We start from the raw sequence: 23486 nt of genomic DNA on the forward strand, positions 1-23486 counted from the left end.
TCACAACTTTTGAGCTGAGAGGCTTATTCCCAGGCTGACTCTGTACACAAGCAGAAGCCCCTGGACTTCCCATCCTCCTTGCTGCGTATGATCTCTACAGCGCTTATTACACACAGCTTGGAGATGAAAGGAAACACACGTCCTTAGAAGCTCCTATCAAAGTCTTTCCAAAAGGGAGCAAGACGGTTCTGTGCAGCTGAAGGTGCTCGTCAAGAGATGACCGCTTCTGGTTTTTTATTTATGTATTTATTTAGACAGCATAGAAACAAAAACCAGCAATGTACAGCGTTATTACAGGATTACATGAGGCCTGGTGAACCAGCTGGGCGGGAGGCAGGCAGCATGGAACTGAACCAGGAACGGCTTCTAGTGGCGGTAATGAGGGCTCCGAGATCGGGACCGCGAATGTCTGTAGGAGGCAGAAGAACAGGTCACATGAGAACTTAAAAGAGAAACCTACATACCGTATTCTTCACTCCATAAGACGCGCCTGACCATAAGACGCACCTAGTTTGTAGAGGGGGAATGCAAGAAAAAAAATATTATTTAAAGGGAGCGCTGAGCAGAGCCTGTATGCATCCCAGGCTCTGCTCAGCACTCCCTTTCACGAGCTGCGTGGAGCGTGTGTGCGGCGCTTGCGGGCTTTTCCCCGAGGAAGAGAAGGGACTGACAGGCTGCCCTTCTCCCTCCTCCGAGAAAATCCCCCAAGAGCCGCACACACACTCCACACAGCTCTTTAAAGGGAGCGCCAAGCAGAGCCACCTGCATTCGCTCCGTAAGACACACACACACTTCCCCTTACTTTTTAGGAGGGAAAAGGAGCGTCTTACGGAGCGAAAAATACGGTAGTAAGAGTCCCACAAAGTCACAACTCCCGTTGGTGGTAGATGATCGCTCTGTTAAGCACTAGCCAGAGCCAACACAACGTAGCAGATAAGAACATTGAACTTGATATGGGGAAGTGGTTGAGCCCTTTTAATTGCCGAGCCACAAAGCCCACAGTGGCTGGCCTTGGGAAAGTCTTCCTCTGTGTCAGCTGCATTTTATAGGGTTTTTGTGGAAGTAAAAAAATCAGGAGGCCTAATTCTGCAGTGCACCAAGCTCCTTGGAAGCAGGGCAAAGCACATTCCACTATCCATGTTCTTAACCATGTTACTTGTACAAAGAGACTTCAAGGGCACTTAATGACAAGTCATAAGTTCAGAACTAGTCACTTGGGTCTTAATAAAGATAATGGCTTCCTGTCCCCTAACAGATGTGGACACAATCATCCCAGCGATGCTGAAATAAGTTATCACCTCTGCCACTTGTAGAGGCTTCTCATGCCTACTGTTTCCCTCGTTATTAATATTTAGGCAGAATTTATAAACATTGCTGTTCACCCAGACGCCAGTTGGATGAAATATATTATTCTTGGCAACTCTGAAAATTATTTAGCTGGAAAAATATTCTGCCCTTTTTTTAAAAAAAAAATATCATTTGCATTGTTTTTGCTGTTTTGTTGTTTACTACCTCAGGCTCCTTTGGGAGGAAGGGCAGGAGAAATAGCTAAAGACAATACAGAACATGCATCTGAAAGCTCAGACGAAATGACCACTAACTCTTACTTTTTGCATCTCACTGCGATTCAGTTCCTGCCTTGCATTTTTCTCCTTTAAAATTATGCACACACGTGGGGATGTATGTGTGTGCAAACGCAAGCAAGCACAACTATACATATATAGTTCTGTGGGCCACCCTGAGACTTCTGGGTATGGGGCGGTATATAAATTTAATAAATAATGACAAATAAATAATAGATACATGCATACACCCCACCAACTTGAGGTTTCATTTCCTGCACCTAACAAAGTAGGCTTGTGCCCATGAACATAGGAAGCATATTGCTCATGCCTTAGCAAACCTAAGACTTGAAGGTGCCAAAGGACCCTTTTGCGAACTGTTACAGTGGCTGGAGAACATCTGCAGCCTGAAAGGGATCAGGCTGGCCTCAAGTTCAAACTATTTAAATATTTCAGGCAGCTCAGAGGAAGAAATGCAGGTTCTAAAAGGCGCTCGTTATCTCTCCACCTCTGCTCCGTCTTATCAGCTCAGTGAGAGGCCTGCTTCTATCTCCCTTTCTCCACTAGAGTCGATAAGCAAAAGCTGCGGCAAGAATTTTAATGGCCCAAAAATGGAAACAAGAGGAACTACCGACAGTGGAAGAGTGGAGAATGAAACTTATGGACTTTGCAGAATTGGACAAAATGACTGGGAAAATTAGATACCAGAAAGATCACAAGTTCACTGAGGACTGGAGAAAGTTTACGATTTATCTGGAAAATATTTGTGATGAACACACAACGCTAGTCGGTTTTAAAGAGGCTTTGTGATGCTAAAGGGTATTGTAAAAAGAAAAAGAGACGAAAGGATATTATTAACTGGCAATATATTATAAAGGAAATGCGTAACAAATATAAAATATGAGGATTGTGGGAGGAGCTGGTGGAAGTCAAAAATTGGTAAATTGGTGAATATGGCTATGTTTGAATAATTTGTGAAAGAAAATTTTGTAAAAAAATTAATAATAATAATAATAATAATAATAAGAGTCGATAAGCAAAAGCAAAATTTACCTCCTCGAAGAACTGTAGTCTCGACCTGCAAGACAAACGGGAAAGTCAAGAACCTAAAATTACATTTCCGGAACTCTCCGCCTTTGCCTATTTAGGCTAAACCTATTAATCTCTTAGCAAGGGCAGTGGAGGAAGGAAAGGATGTAAACCTTGAGCCATTAAGGAGCAGAAAAATCACGGAGACCCTCTGATGCCCCTGAGGTTCGGTCAGCCTTTACAAGGGACAAAGCCTTTTGTTGTAGGACAGTCCCTGCTCTATGGAACTCCCTGCAAAGAGAGGTTTGGCAAACCGTTTGGCAGGAATATTTGCTGCCTTCTTTCAGGGTCCCAAAGCCGGCAGAAAAGCGAGTCGGGGATGAATCAGCTATGGGGGAGCACCTAATTCTCTTGCTAATGGTCACACCTAAATCTTTACGAGGGTGGAATTCATGTTCTAATCCAATGTTACCGCATTCCAACCACCCCAGTGTAAGAGCAGAGGTTGGATGGCCCATCTGTCATGGAAGCTTTAGTTGAGATGCTTTTATTGCAGGGGGTTGGGCTAGATGACCCTAACTCTACAATTCTACGATAGTTGTGTGTGTGTGTTTTTAAGTAAGAGTCAATCTGCAAGCAGTGAAGTACAGTGGTACCTTGGTTCTTAAATTTATCCATTCTGGAAGTCTGTTCCAAAACCAAGGTGCACTTTCCCATAGAAAGTAATGCAAAATGGATTAATCCATTTCAAACTTTTTAAAAGAACCCCCTAAAACAGCAATTTAGTGTGAATTTTACTATCTAATGAGACCATTGATCCGTAAAATGAAAGCAATAAACAATGTATTGCAGTCACACAATCCATCAATCAGTAGCTGAACTGGGTTCCATATAAAAAGGTAAAGGGACCCCTGACCATCAGGTCCAGTGGTGACCGACTCTGGGGTTGCCGCGCTCATCTCGCTTTATTGGCCAAGGGAGCCGGCGTACAGCTTCCAGGTCATGTGGCCAGCAGGACTAAGCCTCTTCTGGCAAACCAAAGCAGCGCACGGAAACGCCGTTTACCTTCCTGCCAGAGCGGTACCTATTTCTCTACTTGCACTTTGACGTGCTTTCAAACTGCTAGGTTGGCAGGAGCAGGGACCGACCAATGGGAGCTCACCCCATTGTGGGGATTCGAACCACCGACCTTCTGATCAGCAAGTCCTAGGCTCTGTGGTTTAACCCATAGTGCCACTTGCGTCCCCTGGGGTTCTATATAGTCACACACACAAAAAGAACCGCAAAAACGCAAAATAAATAGCAAAAACAGACAGACCTCAGCATAACACTCAAAACGGAAGCGTAACACTCAAAACGGAGCACGTTCGGCTTCCGAAAAACATTTGCAATCCAGAACACTCACTTCCAGGTTTGCAGTGTTTGGGTTCCGAGTTGTTTGAGTGCCAAGGCGTTTGAGAACCAAGGAACCACTGTACTCAAGAGGCATGAATGTTTTGGCCAGGACCTCTCTACTTGTCTGGGTGCAGTTCTTTTATCTCAGTAAGGACCTCACTGTCAAAGTCGGACCCCCAAAATAATGATCTTTTCTCCAGTGTTTCACAACAGCCCCATTGCCACTCACTGTAACGTGGGGAAGGAGACCGACTCTGCCGGCTGTACTGCCGCTCCCACTCCTCTCGTTCCTTCTCCCGGCGCTCGCGCTCCCTGCCAAGAAAAAATGCTGCAGATTTAGCAGGCAGGCAACCAAGCCACTCCCTCCCCCCCCCCCATGCTCCCCCACTGCTCCGTGCCGGGAGGGACAAGGAAACCCCAAAAGGCATTACTTCATCCGGATCTTCCTAGCCATGGCACGCAACTCGTCTTCCCGCTCCTGGAAGAGACGAGATAGCACATGCCAGTCAGCCGAAGGGTGAACACCACGCAAGGCAGACAAGCCAAGGGCGAACTTGACAAACGGTACGCTCTGCAGTGAGAAAATGGTAATTCTGCAAGTGGAATAAAAATCTGCATCCTTGAGAGCCATGGTTTGCTTCGCCTCGCTATGGATCGTTTGAACATCCAAACGCCCAGCCCGGTAGATATCGTAGCAACAGACCACAATGTGAAGCCATGCTTTTTTCTGTTGGCTTGCTTTTAAGTATGGTTTGGCACTGTGTCCGAACCTCAGCAGTCTGGTGTAACCATGGTTTGTTTGGCCAACTCGCCAAGCTACAAAGGTGCAAGGCAAGAGTCGTTGGAAAATAAGTGAAACCAAAGAAATAAGCTGTGGCTTGCTTGCTCATCTGTGAGACAACTTGTAGTTTTTGCTGAAGAAACCGTGGTTAGAAGAAACCAGGGCACAGCACTGTATATGAACCCTGCCTTTAGTGTTGCAACCTTGTCTTAGAATTATAGAGTTGAAAGGGACCATGAGGGTCATCTAACCCAAGCCCTTGCAATACAGGAAACCTTTTGACCAACGTAGGACTCGAACCCACAACCTTGAGATTAAGAGTCTCATGCTCTACTGACTGAGCTGGCAAGGCTTATTAGACAACAACGGGAAACAGCCTTTCATGTCATCGGCCTGGTCCTCCGGAACACTCTGCCGATAGAGGTTCAGCAGGGATTTCAACTTTTAAATGCCTGCTGAAAACTTTTCTAATCCATCAGGTTTCTGCAGACAATTAAAAATGCCTCCTTCCATAATAGCCAGCTGCCTTCTGACTTGTAACTTTTTATATGGTTTTTATTGTATGGTTTTATGCACAATGTTGCAAACTGCTCTGAGATTTCTTCTCACGAACAGCAGTACATAAATATTTTTTTATGCATCCCAGTTAGCATTTGTCTGTTCCAGCTCCATTTTAAGTTTATTCCACTTGCAAAATGGGGCTTTTCAGACCGCAGAATTCAGTGCGCCTGCCAGTTACCTGTCTTTCGTGTTCCTGTTGCATCATCTTCTCCTGGGCAGCCTTTTTATCTGCTTTGACTGAAGAGGCAGAGTGGGGAATATGAGCGCATGCAACAAACAGGTCAAAAGAAGGAGATGGCTCCCCTGTGTTGCCCTCCCGCCCACCACCCCAGCCATCCTCCAGCCCAGATGCTTACACTGCCGGTTAAGCGCCTTCTGCATACGCAGCTTCAGCTTCTCCTGTGGGGTCAGCTTTGGCTACAAGCGGAAGGCAAACAGAAATGTGTTAAGAGGTTGCCCCCGCCTTGGCCTGAACTCACAGTCAAACGAGTCTGGGAGAAGGCATACATGGGGAGAAAAGGACCTTGGCAGAGGGACCCTATATAATGTATTTCTGCAATGTCACACAACATCTGGAGGGAGGAAAAGAGAGACTTCAAGACAGCCATGAACCAGAGTCCCACTTTCAAGCAAGGAAGAGTAGGTTGAGTTCCAGGGGACTCACCAGCGGCACACCTTGCTCAAGGGGGCTGTGCTTCCCCCAGCAAGAAGAGGGAGGTCATCTCCCCAGGGTATATAGTAGGAGAGCTAGCCAAAGCCTATGGGCTCCTTTGCCTGTAACGATCAGGAGCCAGGCGCTTTCAACTGAAGAGGATTACCGTATTTTTCGCTCTGTAAGACGCACCTGACCATAAGATGCACCTAGTTTTTAGAGGAAGAAAACAAAAAACGAGAAAGCAACGCAAAGCCTCTTGAGCGAAGAGGCAGGAGGGCTCCCACTGGGCTCAAGAGGCTTTGCGTGGCTATCCCTGAAGCCAGGAGAGCAAGAGGGATCGCTGCGTAGCCTGCATTCGCTCCATAAGACGCACACACATTTCCCCTTACTTTTTAGGAGGGGAAAGGTGCGTCTTATAGAGCGAAAAATACGGTAATTTTAAAAGGAGCATTTCAGGTGCAGAAAAGGAAGCTGAAGCCTGCGAGAAGGGAAAACAGTCCCTGGCAAACTAGACTAGGCCATTCCCAAGGAGGTGGCAGTAGGGAAGATGCAAGGAATCAACTTCACACACATTGACTGGATACTGAAATCCACTCCAACCCCAACAAGCTTGTTAAGCAGACAGTCACAGCGACTGGGCATCCAAGTCAATGGATAATGCTTGCGGGTACTCAATGGCCTTGAAAAGGACAGGCCGGAGAGCTGAATATTGCATCTCGTAGGCAGCCAGTAAAAATGTTAAGGCCAATAACTTTCAAAGGGTTCTTTGCAAAGGTGGGCTTCCATCTGCTTCTCCTCCACTCCTTCCTGTGGCTGGGTTAATCCTCAAGAGAACACGGGGTTCCCAACATCCTCTGTGTGAGCTGCTTGTGGTGCTTCTGTGGTCACTGGTATGCATTACCCCACCCCACCTGAAAGCCCTGAGAACCCCACCTTTCCATCTAAAAAGAAGAAGAAAAACCAAAGTCCTAGCACTCATGATTGCTAAAACACCAGACACAAGCAAACAAGCCCCACCCCACCCAGCACTTCATTAAGTGTCTGAAGTTTAGCCTTTCAGAACCTGAAACCTCTTGGTGACTCTCAGCCAAATGTGTTAATTGTCTTCACCGGGAAAATACTGTTGGGAGAAAATCTCCTTGGGAGATGGGACAGTTCTGCCTCAGGGTCCAAATGCAGACAAGCAAGTCGCGGCTGGTGCTGCAGTCAATGAGCAAGGATCCCCACTTTGGCTCAGCCAGTCCTCTGCTGTCACCCATTATGGGATGGTTCCCATGATGAGGTTCCCATACATTTGCACTGCGTGAAGAACGTGGACTATGGGGCCATCACCTGCACCCCGACGTGCCAGGATAAACAGACCTTCACTGGACTCCCACCCCTCACATTTCTACTTTCCATGCCAAAGTAGGGGCATGTGTGTCCACCTGTGAGCATCAATTCCAACCACTACCACTACTTCTCAAAGACATGCCCAGGCATAAAGAAAACTAGCCCAAGGACACTCCCTGAGAAAGCCCAGTTTAAAACGAAGAGAACTTGAACTAGAAGAGTTAAATACGCTGCGAAAAGACAAGAAAGCCACATGGGGAAAGAAACAGTAGGTTTGTTAAACTGTGCCCTAAAATCGAGAGGTTTCGCTTCCTTCCTTGAGTTTCTCAAGAGCTGCAAGCATCATTCAGATCTACAAGTAGTTTACCCCACTACGAATTCCAACAAGGAAATCAGCTAGCAAGTAGTTTCCTTTGCTTTAGGCTCCAGCCCAAGCAAGATCAAATTTCACAGACAACCCCCCACCTCCCCAATGGCTCAGCTGCCTGCTTGGATAACCGATCTCTCTGGAAGGTGAACCTGTGGTTTTCCGCATTGATTTTTTTAAAGCTCTATACCAACTTTTCATGCCTTAAGAGTTGAAAGCAAACAAGGTTTGAGCAGGGGTGGCTGTGCTCTGCCACGGACGCCAAAAGCAGGCATGAGTCATTTCTGGGAGAAGCACAATCTTTGAGGGAGCAAGCGGACACCGTAACCGAGATAACAAACGTAGTGCTGTTGAAAACTCACTTCAGTCGTACAGTGGCTTGAGCTAGGGCTAAAAACCTCCTGCGCACATAAACACCACCATCCATACCTCAAATCTGTCTTGCTGACACCATACCCCATTGTTTAAATGCTCAGGGAATTCCATGAGATGTCAGAAATGCTCACACTGGGGCCACTCACAGCTCCCAGTGGCTCTCTCTGGGACAGAATGCCCACTCAGATACTTGTATTAAGAGTGGGGGATACTGTCTATGTGTTACTCTTAACCCACATCAAAAAGAAGCCCTTAGTTGTGCCAGAGGCTGCCAACACTTTCCTTGGATTCTGAACCAAGGATCAGGAGGCATTACTCCAAGATAGTCCACAGAAATCCACCCAAGACTCAAGACGAATCAAACATCTGGGGGGCACGCTGTTGGCAATCCAAGTCAATGGATAATGCTTGCAGGTACTCAATGGCCTTGAAAAGGACAGGCCGGAGAACTGCAATCCCTAACATCAGTTTTAAGGCCTGGCTCAGGGGAAAACAGTTTTGGATGCCGCTGTGTGGGGAAAGGGCATGTGACAGCTGTTGCTTTTTCAACTTTTCCCTCTATTTTTCAATATTTTATTGCTGCTTTGGTTATTATTTCTCCTAAATGGTTTCTGAAACTTTTGTTGTTTTAATATACTGTTAGCTACCTTGAGCCCACCAAAGAAAGGCAGGGTGTGAGGAATTTAATAAATGGAGGAGGAGGAGTAAATCTAACCATAGTCCTAAACAGCCCCAACCGCCAGGGGCAAGGATGCATCAAGACTGGCCCAAAACACAACTCCACCCAGCTTTCCCATGACAGATGCTTTCCCAATGGGCTCACGGTTGGGTAGGAAGACAGCTCAGCAGCACTGCCATGTTTCTTTATATGCACACCGATTTCCCATGCAGTGGGGTGGGAACAGGCAGGGCATTTCAGGGGAAACGGAGCCATAAAACACGGAAGGAAAAGGCTTCCCAGAGAAGCAAGATCTGGTTTTGGTCCCAACAGAGAAACCCACCAGAAGCCAGGGCTGCATGGCAGGATCAGTGCAAAAGGGCAGGCTAATGTACAAGTGTCAACAAGAGAGAGAACAAAAAAACCCAAGTTAACAGGTAAACCATGCACTCACTCACACACACACACACACACACACACACACACACAGAGTCAGAGAGAGAGAGAGAGAGAGAGACCCTCCCAAAGAGACAACCCCTAGTATTAGATTCTAGACCAGGTCAGGAAACCCCCCTCCCAAGCAGCTACCCACCCACCCCCTTTGGCAATACCAAAAAGTTAAACCCCAACGTTAACACAAACTTCCCTGGAGACCCAACCCCCTCAACACTAGCCTGACAAGGTCCAAATTTAAAAGACGGCTTCCTGGTTTGGTAGCATCCTAAGGAGGTGCTCAAGAGCTACATTTCTGACCATGTCTCAATCAGTCAAGTGTGGCCATCCAAACTCTAAAAAGCAACAACACTCCCCCCCCCCCGCATCTCTATTGTTTCCCTGAGTCTTTTTCTGCAGTGATGGAAATTAAGAGGTGAGGTTTAAATTCTTACTGACTTTGGCAGCTCCTGTCTCTTTACCACCGGCAGTTTCAGCCCTGGAGAAAAGGGAGGGAGAAAAGATAAACAGGTTATATTTGTTGCAGCAGCAGAAGAAAGACGGGTGCCCACTCTGGGACAGGAAGGGGTAGGAACATCAAGCCAGTACAGACAAAAAGATGCTCAAATGCGCCTGCTGCTAAAGGAGCACCTGTTGCTGCAGAGGCTGCTATTTCTATTCCCAGATTTTATTAGCCACTGTGGCCCCCTGAGCAGAAACCTGCTTGGCTCGCAGGAGTTGCTGGAAGGAGGCATACAAGGCACCATCCAACCGTCTTAGGGACCCCACTCTGGATTTCCTCCTTAGCCTTTCCTTCTCCTGAAAATATCCCACAAGGCAGTGCAGGTTTCAGATCAGAGTCTTCCTTCTCCTAGAGGGGTTCCTTTTCCAGGTTGATATACTATTGTGCTTGATACTGCAGTGACTGCAATGTTTGTTGCTTGCCAAAGCTATTGCAATTCTTTTGCAAGCCACCCTGAGCTCAACAGTTGTTGTAGGAAAAAGCAGGCTACAAACATTAAATTGAAATTAATAATAATAATAATAATAATAATAATAATAATAATAATTATTTTATTTATACCCTGGCCGGAACCGGGATCAGGGCGGCTAACCCCAATAAAATTACAATAAAACATAATAGAAAAAGAAAGAACAGTTAATTAAAATATGGGTTAAAATACGGCTTATAATACAATTTAAAATGCAGCCTCATTTTAGTAGTAGCCCACAAATCAAGACCATAAGGGGAGGGAAACATAAGGGTCAGACTGAGTCCAAACCAAAGGCCAGGCGGAACAGCTCTGTCTTGCAGGCCCTGCGGAAAGATGTCAAATCCCACAGGGCCCTGGTCTCTTGCGACAGAGCGTTCCACCGAGTTGGGGCCAGTACTGAAAAGGCCCTGGCCCTGGTTGAGACCAATCTAACCTCCTTGTGGCTCGGGACCTCCAAAGTGTTGTTATTTGCGGACCGTAAGGTCCTCCGTGGGGCATACCAGGAGAGGCGGTCCCGTAGGTACGAGGGTCCTAGACCGCATAGGACTTTAAAGGTCAAAACCAGCACCTTAAACCATACCTGTCAACTTTTTCCTTTCCTTGCGAGGAATCCTATTTGGAATAAGGGAATTTCCCTTAAAAAAAGGGAAACGCTGACAGCTATGCCTTAAACCTGAGCCTGTACTCCAATCAAACCAGTGTCCGCCCCTTGCTCACTTTTTCAGTTTCTCCCCTACAGCCGGGGAAGCCACAGGCCTCAGCAGTTTCTCTCTGGCTGGAGATGCTGACCGGCTGCGGCTCCGTGACTCGCTGTCGCTTCGGCTGCTGCGGCTGCTGCTCCAGTGCCTCCCTCCCCTGCCGCTGCTCCACCGGTAGCGTTCTCCAGACCGTGAATGGCTTCTAGGGATGAGAGAAGAAGTATGTTGTTGGGGGTCGATTTCTCTCTCTCTTCCACCCCCCACGAAAAAAATATCAGGAGCTCCTCCGACTCACCTGGACCTGCGGCGGGAGCCGTATCGCCAGCCCCGCTCGGGGGAGCGAGATCTGGAGTGGCGCCGGCCATCCCGCGAGCCTCCCGCCGAATAGCGCCTCGTTCTGCTTCGGGACCGGGAGTACCTGTGGCTGCGCGAGCGGCCGTAGCGGCTAGCTCTGTGATAACCCCCGGCCCGGTGAGACCGCGAGCTGGAGCGCGAGCTTGAAGACGAGGACGTCGACGACGTGGAGGAGGAAGAGGAGGAGGTGGAGCGTCGCCTGGAAAGAGGAGAGTCACGGCGCTGGATATTCACACGGCGCAGGCAGATCGGCAGGTGCGGGGAAAGTTGAGGGGGGCGGGGAAGACGAGAAGGTGCAGGAGGACACCCCAGGAGGCCAAGACCCAGCCCTGCCGACGGGTCCACAAGTAGAGACAGAAGCTTCCCAATTAGCAACTACAGTGCCAGAGCTCAAAACATTCACATCTTCAACTTCCTCTCTTTGCTCTGCAGCAAACAGAGCACACCAGAGGAGCAGGAAGGTTTTGGGAGACCCTGTGGGATGCTGGGTTACTGCCAGATCTCACTGTAAACTCGCTGCAGCTCGGCATACATTCCATTCCCGATCATGCCAACTTTTACCTCTCCACAAATGGAAAAAAGCTTTCATTAGAAAGGTTCTGCATGGAAACAGATTCAGAGGGAGAGACTGGGGTGGGGTGGGGTGGGCCATTGACTAAACTGTACTGATTCTTGCAGCCTCCCAAATCTTTGAGCAGTGAAAGACTGAACGAATGCTTCCAATATGCAATTGTGGTTTTGCCGGTTACGTCCCCAAGCTAGCAGTTAGTGATTTCACTGTTCTAATACCAAAGCTATGGTCTAGTTCTCATATTGAGGTGGTTGACCTGGGATATACCAATTCAGACTTTAAAAAAAAACAAAAACCCTTCCTGTGGGAAACTGGCGTGGCAGGGAGAAAGGTGGCCTAGATCTTTTCTCCCCAACCTTTAAAACCATTTCCGCACCTGCAATCTTATGGGACACAGCCTACAAGTTAACCACCTTATCTTTTTGCAGAATTCAATTTTGCCTGTTTACAAAATTTTATGTTTCAACTTGCAGTAAACCAGCAACCCAGGGCTCTGGGATCCCCCAACCAAAAAGTACAACAGGGCCCATTTTAACTCAAGGCCAGCCACACAGAGTCTCTGACCTTCCTGCTTCCTTCAGTGAAACAACAGCAGCTACTGCTGCTCTCGTTGGAGAGATACAAGATGAGCCAGAAAGAAAAACCCCAGCCCCATATTCTCCCCCTGGTACAAACCATGGCTGAGCCCGCCCACCTTAACATCCCTTTGACCAACCACCCTTAGGTCTCCCCACCATTCCACAGGAAGAAGGGAATCTCTACGTCCCCTCATTTCCCAGGGGAGACTCTGCAATGAACAGTTTGACTTTGTGGGGATTGGCCCACAGGAGAGGCCAGTGGGAATGCAGTTCCCAAAAGTTGGTGGTCAAGGTTTTGAGCAGTCGGGGAGGATGGGAAAGAAAATAAGAAGTCAACCTTTGACCCTGGAATGGTCTCTGCTTTAAGGTTTGGGAAAGCGAGGCAGGTACGAAAGTTACCGACCGGGAGGAGGCGCTATGACCTGCCGCAGCGCTCCCCTGCTGCACTTGGCTGGAGCGTGCCTTGCCGAGGGAGGCGGGCTTCCTGGGGGCTCCTGCGGTTTGAGCGGCGGCGGCGGCAGCAGCGGCGGCGGCTGCCTCTTCGTCACTACCCCCGAAGCTGGTGATGAAGGTGATCTTCTCCTCGTGACCCGGGGAAGGCGAGCGAGAGCGGGAACGGGACTCAGAAGTGGATTCCGAGGGTGATCTGACGGATCAAGGCAAATAATCAGCTGCAGGCTACAAGCAGCAGAACAGAGCAGCTGGGCGTTCCACTTGCTCTTTACCAGACACCCCAACAAGATTGAGGAATGTGTTCAGGAGGGCTGAGCATCCCTGATCTACACTAAGCGATCTGGGTGATGCAGTCTTGCTTGTGGACATATCTCGTCTGAACAGACCAAAACCCACCTAGCCCAGTGTCCTTTTGAGAGAGGCCCAGCAACCAGCAGGCATTATTAAGTGGACTACCAGCTACTTTCTCCCCACCTGTGTGGTAGAGGATAGGCCAAACCCCCGGAAGGCAGCCCAAGCTGGGCTCAGTGCAACGCTAGCAAACTCTGTGGTGCAATGCAGCTTATGAAACAGCGGGGGAGCAAAACCGCCTTGGACAAAACACAAAGCCATCAGCATGGAGTTTCCCCCCGCAAGGCAACTCGGAGTTATTTGCCTCACACTGGACCCCCAACCCCTCTCTAAAACAAAGTGAAACACACAGAGAGAGCGCATGTGTTCTGCAAGTGCAGTCATACCTCATGATGTGTCTGCTTCAGGTTATGCGTTTTTGTGTTGCGTCCCACGGCAACCTGGAAGTACCGGAATGGGTTACTTCCAAGTTTCACCGCTTGCGCGTGCGCAGAAGCGCTAAATCGCACCGCGCGCATGCACAAAGGCGGCACTTTGGCTTGTGTCAGTTCCATGTAACGGACGGGCCTCCGGAACGGATCCCGTCCGTAACACGAGGTTCCACTGTACAGATGTTTTGTTGAATGGGAATGACAACCTCCCCTTCACCAACCCAAGGATTACGGAGGAACATGAACTGGCAGCAGAATATCCAGCCTAAATTCCGTGCCATCTGCTGCAACTGTGCTCAGTCCATGTCTTGCTGGCCTTTATATCCCCAATGTTCCATGTTATGCTCTATACAATGTTCCACTTCCAGCCTTTTACAGCAGCAAGGGTGCCTCGAACTATGCAAACACCACATTTTGGCTGTCTAGTTGACAGGGAACAGCCCATGTTTTAGAAAGCCCACCAGAGAAACCGTGCGCCCATTGTGTGCAGGTATATGACACTCCAAGAGTACAAACACCCACCAGCACATCTGCGGGCAGCTGCATCCACTCACCGTTTGTAAGGATCATAGGTGGGACTGTCTCTCCGAGCATAACTGCAACGATAGGGGATTAAATGAGGACAAAACCGGCACCGGTTCTAGAATCACAGAAGCATCACGGGAGACTTGCAAAAGCCCAACCTCTCAGCAAATGCTTCAGCCCAACTCAAGGAGCGCAGCCTATTTTTGCCCCAGCCGTGCCTCAGCATCCTTTCCTCCCCGCACAGGCTGTCATACATGCTGCCCTTGTTGCATGGCCCTCACCCAGTGCCCTGAGCTGCCATGAGGGACAAAGGGGAAAGCATTCTCAGGTGCTTCCTCTCAACTCTTGTGGAGAGACAGAAATGCCTAGGCTCGACGGCGGCTGAATTGAGCCCCCATCTTCAAAAAGGCTTACCTCGGAGGACTGATTTTCCTTCCTTTCAAACGCTTCTCTCGGAATTCCCTCCTCTGTCTCCGAGAGCGGCGGCCCTGGAAAAAGGGATAGTCACGAGAGAGTCCACCATGCCAAGAGGGAGGCCCAAAAAACGCTCCCATTTTCTGTTTTTCCTGGAATAAATTGTTTTTTTTGGGGGGGGTATCCCACCCACACCCCACCCACACCCCACCCACACCCCAAGCATGCTTCCATGAGGAATTGATCCTAAAGTTCTCCCTGCTGTTTAACCAAGAGGAACCTCTTGGTCCAGTCAGTCGTAAATAGAGGGAATCACAGATGAAGGTAGGCAAGATGGAGAGGGCTTCTTAGAACTGCCCAGGTTCCCAACTTTCCATACCGAGTACATGGCTTTCTCCTCCTCCAAGGCTTTGGCATGTTTGATGGCTTCGGCTTCCTCCTTGTCCTTCCGCAACATCCTTTCAGAAACAAGGGGAGGAAGGGGCAGGTGGGAGAAAGACAGGGATGCTTAGATTTGTGGGGGACACAGGCCTTCCAATGTTTTGCAGCAGCTATTTTAACTGCTACCAACACATTCAGTGCTCCCCACCCCGCAAAAACACCCTCAGTCTGGTACAAGGTCTCATGTCTAACTCAAAAGGCAAGTGGCAAGCTTAGGCCTAGTTAGTAGCTCAGCCATTACTGCTAAAACCAGGCTCTCCTCCCCCATTCCCTCCCCCCAACCAAGGGGGAAAGGGCTGCTGTTCCCCTAAGCACAGACTTCTAGTACCTGTCCCCCTCAACTGGCCCTGTGATAACCTCAATGACAGCAGAATAACTCCCGACTGCAAGGGAAAGACGCTACTGCCAGTATCATGTGGCTTACAGCTGACAATCCAAAGCTTGCTAACACGGATCTACACGTTTTATGCATGTGGTGTCAGAAAGATGGGGGCAAGTTCTGAATTACGAGGGGTTTGCTTGCTTGGTTTCTGCAGCACAGCATCTTTACCCCATGAAAAGGGCCCTATAGGGTCACGTCTTAGGCTCAGCTAAGGTCAGCCTCCACAATCCAGATGTTTTAAGACTACAACTTTAAGACTGACCTTTAAAGCCCTTCACAGCCTAGGACCTTCGTACCTATGGGACCGCCTCTCCCAGTATGCCCCACGGAGGACCTTAAGGTCCATAAACAGCAACACCCTAGAGGTCCCGGGCCCTAAGGAAGTTAGATTAGCCTCAACCAGAGCCAGGGCCTTTTTCAACACTGGCTCCGGCCTGGTGGAACGCTCTGCCTCATGAGACCAGGGCCCTGCACGATCTGAATTCTTTCCACAGGGCCTGTAAGACAGAGTTGTTCCACCTGGCCTTTGGCTTAGAATCAATTTGATTCCCTCCCCCTCTTTCTTTTTTCCTTTCTCCTCCTGTGAAGAGGCTGCATCCTAATGTTTTAATGTTGTATTTTAATCTTGTTTTTTAAATTGTATTTTAATCAACTTGTTTTTATTATTGGTTATTAGCAGCCCTGAGCCTGGTCTTGGCTGGGGAGGGCAGGGTATAAATAAAATTTATTATTATTATTATTATTACAACTGTCACCTTTCCTGACCATCAGCCATGGCTGGCTGGGTATGGTGGAAGGTTTAACCCAAAACACATGGAGGGTACCAGGTTGAAGTCCAGCAGCAGCAGCCAGCCAGAGAGAAGGCAACAGCCTCTCTTAAGGGTGGCAACTCTTTCAAGCAGAACCTAGACCACTTGAAAAGGTGACTCCCCTGGGCTTTTCCCCAGCAACTGGTATTCAGAGGCAGACTGCCTCTAAATATGAAGGTTTCATTTACCTATCACAGGCAACAGCCACTCACAGACCTCTCCTTAAGAAATCTGCCTAATCCCTTTTGGCAAGCGGCAACCCCCACTCCCGTTGGCTAGGCTGGCTAGAGCGGATGAAATCTATAATCTGCAGCACTGGCTATCAAAGTCATTGGTTATTCCGCAAGGCCAGCAGGTGCACATTCTGCAAGTTACTTATGCCTTCACAGAAGAAGAAATTCCTCTCCCCTGCCCTGAAATTCCTCTCCCCTGCCCTATATTTTCCTCTCCCCTGCCCTATATTTTCAGCACCTTTTCTCAGCTCCATGACACTACCCAGCCGCCTTGCAAATAAACCCATGAAGTCACTGGCCTGCAAAGAGTTTTACCAGTCTCCTGTAGAGGAGAGACAGAGAGCTCCAGACCATCCTAAATCAACCTGCTGCATTTCCATGGTGGCCACAGAGGAAGGATGCAATACTCTAGCCCTCCTGCAGGCAACTCATTGTAACCCATGGTGTTTAAAAATAAGAGGGTGGGTACCATGCGAGGTCCCGGGTAACCTAGGTGATGCATCAGCCACTGCACAAGCCCAATGCCATGGAAATGCCTGGCTGATGGTGCAGAGGAGCCCTGACAGAACAGGCATCTTACCGGACAAAGTCTCCCTCCGCCATCCCATAGGTGGTTGCCTGCTTGTTCAGGTCAGCCACCTGCTCCTGGTTCAGCTCATCTACATCGACTTCAACATCTGCAAGCAACACAAGGGAAACAGTTGGCAGCTGCACACCGAGGACCTCCATTTAACTAGGGATAACGTTCTCTGTGAGACTTCTCTTCTACTGATTTGTCCCATCCCTATGGAAACACAACTGGTGCCTTCATTGCAGTGGTGCTTTGCAAGATGAAATTAATCTGTTCCGTGAGGCTCTTCGTATAGCGGTTTTTTCGTCTTGCGAAGCAAGCCCATTGACAGCTTAGCGGATTAGCGCTATTAGCGGTTTAGCGGCTTTTAGCGGATCAGCTGATAAGCGGCTTAGCGGCTTGGGGGGGGAAGGGGGGGACCCGCAGGAACTCGCAAGACATTTCGTCTTGCAAAGCAAGCCCATAGGGAAATTTGTTTTGCGAAGCACCTCCAAAACGGAAAACCCTTTCGTCTAGCGGGTTTTCCGTCTTGCGAGGTGTTCGTCTTGCGGGGCACCACTGTATCAGTTTTCAGGCACCAGGCTAAGAACATTTTCTTCCCTTAGGTCTATGGCAACTAAACTGACCACATCTTTTAGAGGGGTGGGTACAACTTGTCCCCTTTATGTTATCAGTTGAGTATTTCAGATATTTTGCACTGTGGGTTTTAAACTGCATTAAATTTTACCCATTTGTATTTTTACCTTGTTAAAGTCGCCCTGAGCCTCTTTTTTTGCGCATGAAGCGACTAACGAACGTAATACCATTTTAGTTATTATAAAGCTATCCAAGCCAACGCCATACGGCGATTCTGCATCGTCAAATCAACCTGTCTACTCGGAAGCAAACCCTACTGAGTTCAATGGAATTTACTTCCAGGTGAGTATGCGTAGGATCGCATCCTCAGTGGCAGGAGAACCCTGGGAGAAGTGGCTGAGGGTGGTGTGGCTGTGGGGGAAAATGCATGCGGCAGCAGATAGCTCTTGGGAAAGAATACAGGTCCCCATCTCCCACAGACCACCACCTACTGCACATGGATTAGAGGTGGAAGCATACATCATGTTCAGCACATCGTAAGGCAGGAAGCAGACTGGGGATACTGGGAGAGGGCAATGGAGCACCGTCAGATCCCCGACTTTCTAAAAGCCCAATCCCAAACGCCAAAAGGCTTTGGAAACATACCAATATCAGGGATAACTTCATCCTCATCCGTGTTGCTGTCTTCTTCCGAGTCTTCCTCCTCTGTTCTCTTCTCAGATGGGTTCTCAAGCTCCGCCACCGTGCTGTCCTCGTATGTGTAGCCAATGGACGCCTTCTTCTCTGCTAACCTAGTTGGTCAGACCCCTCCCATTAAGTACACGCTGGATGGAGTATGCAGCACAGACACTTGCGCTGGGATTCTAAAGCTTCCCCTGTCATCAAGCCATACCCCTCTTTGCAGCCTTTCAAAGAAGCAAAAGTAGGAGGGGGAAAGGAATACCTGGGCCTGCTAAATTTAAAAATATACATTTGTGTTGCCACTGAAATTCAAAAAGAATGTGAGGATTTCTTCTCAGAAGGAACTGCTTCATAAGGTTTTTTGAGTAAAACAAAGACCCTAGTCGTATTCCAAAGCAGGAAGGGGAAACCTCAGGCCCAGGGGTGAAACGTGGCCCTTCATGTGTCTTATCTGGCCCTTGGATCTCTCCTCAGGCTACAACCCTCACTGGCCTGCTTTGCCCTTCCATTGTTTTTCCAGGATTGATTGTGTCCTTGAACTCTGCTCATGCCTGTTGTCCTAATGGAGGGCAGAGAGAGAGGTGTGAGTAGGTGTGCCCCAAAACTAGCCTATGGTGCAAAGGTAAATTCTACATTTGTTGCCCCACCCACTTTTCCCCCTGACCCCACCCACCACTAGCATGTGTCCTCTGCACGGAGGAGAATGTGGCCCTTGAATTGAAAAGGTTCCTCATCCCTGTTCCATACACATTCAACCTGTCCTCAATCCTCTGGGTAGGAGAAAGGAACAAGCTCCAACATACAAAAGGCTCCAGATCATGAGCTCTGCCTCCATGACTGAACTCAGTCGAGCTTCAGCTCATCCCTTTGCCTGCCGTTCCCAATACACTCACTTCTTCTTTTCGTCCTCGTTGGGCTTCTGGAGTCCCCCGTACAGCTCATCAATGTAGATCTGATACAGACACTGCTCCTCTGAGACTGGGGGAGAGAGAGAGGAGGAGATGGAGATGAAGCAGACCAGAAATTCCACAGGTCTAGCGCAAGGAAGATTGCCTGAGAGGGCAGCACAACTCTCTGTCCCTCCACCCCCATCTACTGACTCCCCCTCCCCTCCAATCCTAACACGCTTGGGAAGGGGAAAGGGCAGCTGAAGAGACCCGTTTCAGGCAGCAGGTAGCCAAAAGACAAGCAGATGTGTTTGCGGAGAGGAACTGCCACCAGCCTCCCCAAACTGGTCAAGCAATGCTTCTCCTCAGCCTGACTCCAGAACTCCCGTGTTCTCTTCCCCTGTCACTCAAGGAAGAAACCACACCCCTAGGGGGGAGACACAAGATGGTATCAGCAGGAGCTAGGAAGCTAGGAAGAGTGACAACAGTGGTCCTTCCACTCTCAGCTTGCACCAAGCAAGAATTTGTTCCTATCTGCAAACACACCTATGCTTGCATCTCTCTCAGGCAAGCTGGTTTGAGTGTCTTCACAAATTTGCCGTACACAAGAGAGGCAGTTTATTGGGGGGTTGCTTCAGCTGGCTGGTCCCCCATCCCTGAATGGACCAAGTGCTGAATAGTTTTTGGCATCTAGAGTTATTGCCTCCATCGGCTGAAGAGGCCACTCCTCCCAGCATTTGCAGGAGACAGTACTGTCTTATCTTGTCATTGAGGGGATGAGAGAGAGAGGCAGCAATATCCTGATCACGGGGACTCTAAACTATGTCATGGGTCTGACATACTGCAGCCCTCCCTCAATCTCGCCCATTTAAGGGATATAAGAGAAGGTAATCAGATCAGTTGTGCTTCCTGGTTACTGACCTACAAAATAATCTGGGGTGTAACTTATCAGCCTTCTTGGCAAACAGTAGCAGCAACTGCCACCTGAGCCAGAACGTTAAGGACAGAAGCTCTACTCTTTCCTGACATCTGCCCTATACAGCAGTAGAAAGAAAGTCAAAGGGAACTTACTGCCAGCGAAGTCGTTCTGCACCAAACCTCTATACCTTTCGTAGTTGCATTTCCTCTCATCAGACTCCTGTTCTGGGGTACTGGAGAAGGAAGAGGAAGAGGCTTAGGAAGAGGGATTAGAATGCTAAATATTATGACAACAATTTGTGGGGAGGGAACAAATCTGAGTTATGGTGCCTAACCCATTAATGAAACCTGGTTGCTCGCTGTGCACTAACAGAATCTTTGTCCTTTTCTTTTTTAAATGACACCTTTCTAGCCCACAGATTGCAGCTGTTTCCTTTTGCATGTGAAGTATATAGTCTACCACTGAGCAAGGGCCCTCACCCCCACGTTCAGAGACGTCAAAGGGGACCCCTTTAGCATCACGGGGTTAATTGCACGGTTCTTTGGACCCTAGCTTACAAAGCCAACTGGTAAAAGGATGGAAAAATGCTCAATGAAGGCATAAGCAAAAACATACAGGTCTGCATGTAACCATTCATTTCCTTAGCTGTTTCTGAGGGAAATCCCTGCACACATTTTTTGCATCACTTAGATATGAAGACAACCAGGGCATTTTACTTTAATAATGAAACCTCAATCCTTTCAGCCATTATTAAAAAAAAACTCAAACAAGGTTAAAAACTAGTAGTTAGAGAATACCCATTAGCCTGCATTATTTTATGTTCATTTGCATAATACGGGAGCACAATCTTGGAGAGGAAATCCTCAAATCTCTCTTGGATAACAAAAATGCTCTGTTGCCTCAAACTGTGCAGTATATTAATAGCCCAACTGTGCAAAGATTCTGGACAATTCTGGCCTTAACCTACCCGACATAAGAGATCCCACTATTTCATTTAACGCTTGCCCCTTCCGGATGATAAAGTCAGGCGTCAAGCCTAATTATCCAGGCTCCTCTTTTCTTCGTTTTCGGCTTCCAATTAACCATGTCATTGTGCAAACAAAGCAAGCAACCCAAAGCAAGGAGCAGTGCATCTCAGAATAATAAAAAAAGCAAATGAACGCCTTACATTGGGTTTAGCAGCGGAGGAGTATACATGGGGATGTAGTCCAGGTGGGCTCGAACATCAAACCGATCAATCATGTTGTTAGTATCCCCCTGCCATGGCATCCTGCAAGGGGCAAGATGTCAAGGGAAGGGGGTTAGAAGTCCTTCCAAAATACCCTTGGGGAGGAATCACATCACAAGGGCAGCCTCCCCACTCGTTTTCAGTAGACAAACTTCCACATTGCCAGCACAGAGCTGAAAGCTACTCACATATTCACAGGGCTTTCAGCTGCAAGAGCCACAGCAGAATCTAAGTGGACTTTGCATGCACGGCCGTGGACCTGGAGGAACTGGGCAGGATCCTTTTTCTGGAAGAGAAGCACAGCACAACAAGCTGTCATATTCCTAAGCAGACCGCAGCTTCATCTTGGCACAGTATTGTCTATGCTTATGGGAAGTGGCTTAAAAACTACAACTCCCATCATCCTTGGCCATTTGCCATGCTTGCTGGGGCTGATGGGAGTTACAGTTATGATAACATAATAACAATAATAATTTATTTGTACCCCCGCCCACCTGACTGGGTTGCCCCAGCCACTCTGGGCAGCTTCCAGCATATATAAAAACATAATAAAGCATTAAACCTTAAAAAGCTTCCCTATACATGGCTGCCTTCAGATGATTCCTAAATGAAGGGCCAGAGGCTTTGCAGGGCTTCAGATGAAGACTTTTGCAGTCCTTCCTGGTGATGGCAGGGACTGAACCTGTGACCTCTGCATATGCTCTAAACACAAATTCTTAGAGGCAGAATTCTTAAGAGCCACATCTTAAGAAGAAGCCAGATGGTGCCATTCAAGAGCTACTTGCTCCCCATGATTTCCCTTTCCCTTTCTCAAGGATGAGGAGGGAAAGGAGCGGGAAAGAGAGAACTCCCTCACTGGGAACATTGGACGGAACGGGAGGGTAGGCAAAAGAGGGAGACACTCACTATCTTTTCATAATACTCTCTCCGGCGCTCCGCTCGCTTCTTGTAATCAACCATCATCCCCCGGAGCTTGCGCTCATGCTTTCGAGCTTCGTGCCACATCCTGCCCGCCTACAATCTGTTAGAGAGAAAAGGCCAAGAACAGGAGAGAAGATGACACCGAAACGAATCAACATTCTCACACACGTACCCAAGGATCTGTTGCATCCAGAGCAAATGTAATAGTTTGATAATAGCATTAAGAGATCTCATCGAGCATCCCAAGCAGGGAGAAAAGCAGCAGCTCCCAAAAATTGTGTCGGGACATTATAGTATGACATAAGAAATACAGTAAAATAAATTGAAGCCTCCTTTGAAGCCATATAAGCCAACCAACCAACTAACAATAACAATAATAATAATAATTTATTATTTATACCCCGCCCATCTGACTGGGTTTCCCCAGCCACTCTGGGCAGCTTCCAACAGAACATTAAAATACAATAACCTATTAAACATTAAAAGCTTCCCTAAACAGGGCTGCCTTCAGATGTCTTCTAAAAGTCAGATAGTTGTTTATTTTCTTGACATCTGATGGGAGGGCGTTTCACAGGGTGGGCGCCACTACCGAGAAGGCCCTCTGCCTGGTTCCCTGTATCCTCACTTGCAATGAGGGAACCACCAGAAGACCCTCGGCGCTGGACCTCAGTGTTCAGGCAGAACAATGGAGGTGGAGACGCTCCTTCAGGTATACTGGACCGAAGCCATTTAGGGCTTTAAAGGTCAGCAACAACACTTTGAATTGTGCTTGGAAACGTACTGGGAGCCAGTGTAGGTCTTTCAAGACAGGTGCTATATGGTCTCGGCGGCCGCCAAGAGAGGAGGCTGCCCATTATGTTGCTTAGACAAGTTACTACTCTGGTCTTGCCTCCTTCCAAGCAGCCTCAGGTGGGGGCAACTAATACCAGCATCTCTGTGCATCATTAGTGGATTCAACCCTCCCCAATGGAAACGTGTGGCAGAATCAGCCAACCTCAGAGAACGATGCCTGCCTCACCTTGTGCAAATCATTTTTCTAAGTTTGCCTCCTTCAGATGGGAAGGAGTTGGATAGTAGAAGCACACTCTGAAAAGAAAACCTGTGCAGGTATAAGAGCAAAGTGGATGGCTGGGAAGAGTTGGAAGTCAGGGGAGCTTTGACAAATCATACTGCAGCTGGAAGTCCTGACATGCAAAGCCAATACTCACTCAGAGCAGGAACTTGAGAAATGTCAAAATGGACGCTCTTCTTTTCACTAATCACAGCCCATGAAGAGATCGAAGACACTCTGTGTATCCAGGAGGCGTATCCTAGATAATTG

At 48.3% G+C, this 23486-nt stretch overlaps 1 protein-coding gene and 1 long non-coding RNA gene across 4 annotated transcripts; one reads left to right on the forward strand and one right to left on the reverse strand.

Annotated features, from left to right (window-relative positions):
- Window positions 1-197: 197 nt before the first annotated feature.
- On the reverse strand, window positions 198-23486 carry CLASRP (CLK4 associating serine/arginine rich protein). 3 transcript variants are annotated; one of them, XM_081869031.1, is made up of 21 exons: window positions 23374-23485; window positions 22151-22265; window positions 21433-21530; window positions 21185-21286; window positions 20169-20248; window positions 19104-19188; window positions 18175-18320; window positions 16963-17059; window positions 14897-14975; window positions 14518-14591; window positions 14133-14174; window positions 12747-12989; window positions 11136-11393; window positions 10860-11042; window positions 9607-9646; window positions 5685-5745; window positions 5507-5565; window positions 4418-4464; window positions 4216-4298; window positions 2616-2640; window positions 198-409 (listed from the first exon to the last, which is right to left on the reverse strand). In XM_081869031.1, exons 2-21 carry the CDS (start codon window positions 22247-22249, stop codon window positions 367-369), a joined length of 1944 nt encoding a protein of 647 aa, XP_081725157.1. In that variant the 5' UTR covers window positions 22250-22265; window positions 23374-23485; the 3' UTR covers window positions 198-366. The 3 variants fall into 3 exon arrangements, 2 of the variants coding, with proteins under 2 accessions (XP_081725157.1, XP_081725158.1); XM_081869032.1 differs by lacking the exon at window positions 198-409 and adding an exon at window positions 1467-2127 and having other exon boundaries at window positions 2588-2640; window positions 23374-23486; XR_014158353.1 differs by lacking the exons at window positions 198-409; window positions 2616-2640 and having other exon boundaries at window positions 4272-4298; window positions 9603-9646; window positions 23374-23486.
- LOC309346201 lies at window positions 7572-9510 on the forward strand. Its single transcript, XR_014158459.1, has 2 exons — window positions 7572-8437; window positions 8505-9510. It is a non-coding gene; the product is annotated as an uncharacterized lncRNA (long non-coding RNA).

Source organism: Podarcis erhardii, assembly GCF_964252035.2.
Source record: "Podarcis erhardii genome assembly, chromosome: 7".
Lineage (NCBI taxonomy): Eukaryota > Metazoa > Chordata > Lepidosauria > Squamata > Lacertidae > Podarcis > Podarcis erhardii.

Coding starts and splice junctions, on each gene's coding strand:
- CLASRP (XM_081869031.1), bottom strand. CDS start 22,249: ATGTGGCACGAAGCTCGAAAGCATGAGCGCAAGCTCCGGGGGATGATG. Junction 4,465..5,506: donor AACAGGAACACGAAAGACAG/GTAACTGGCAGG, acceptor CGTCTCTTCCAG/GAGCGGGAAGACGAGTTGCG. Junction 2,641..4,215: donor GTCTCCTTCCCCACGTTACA/GTGAGTGGCAAT, acceptor TTTGTCTTGCAG/GTCGAGACTACAGTTCTTCG.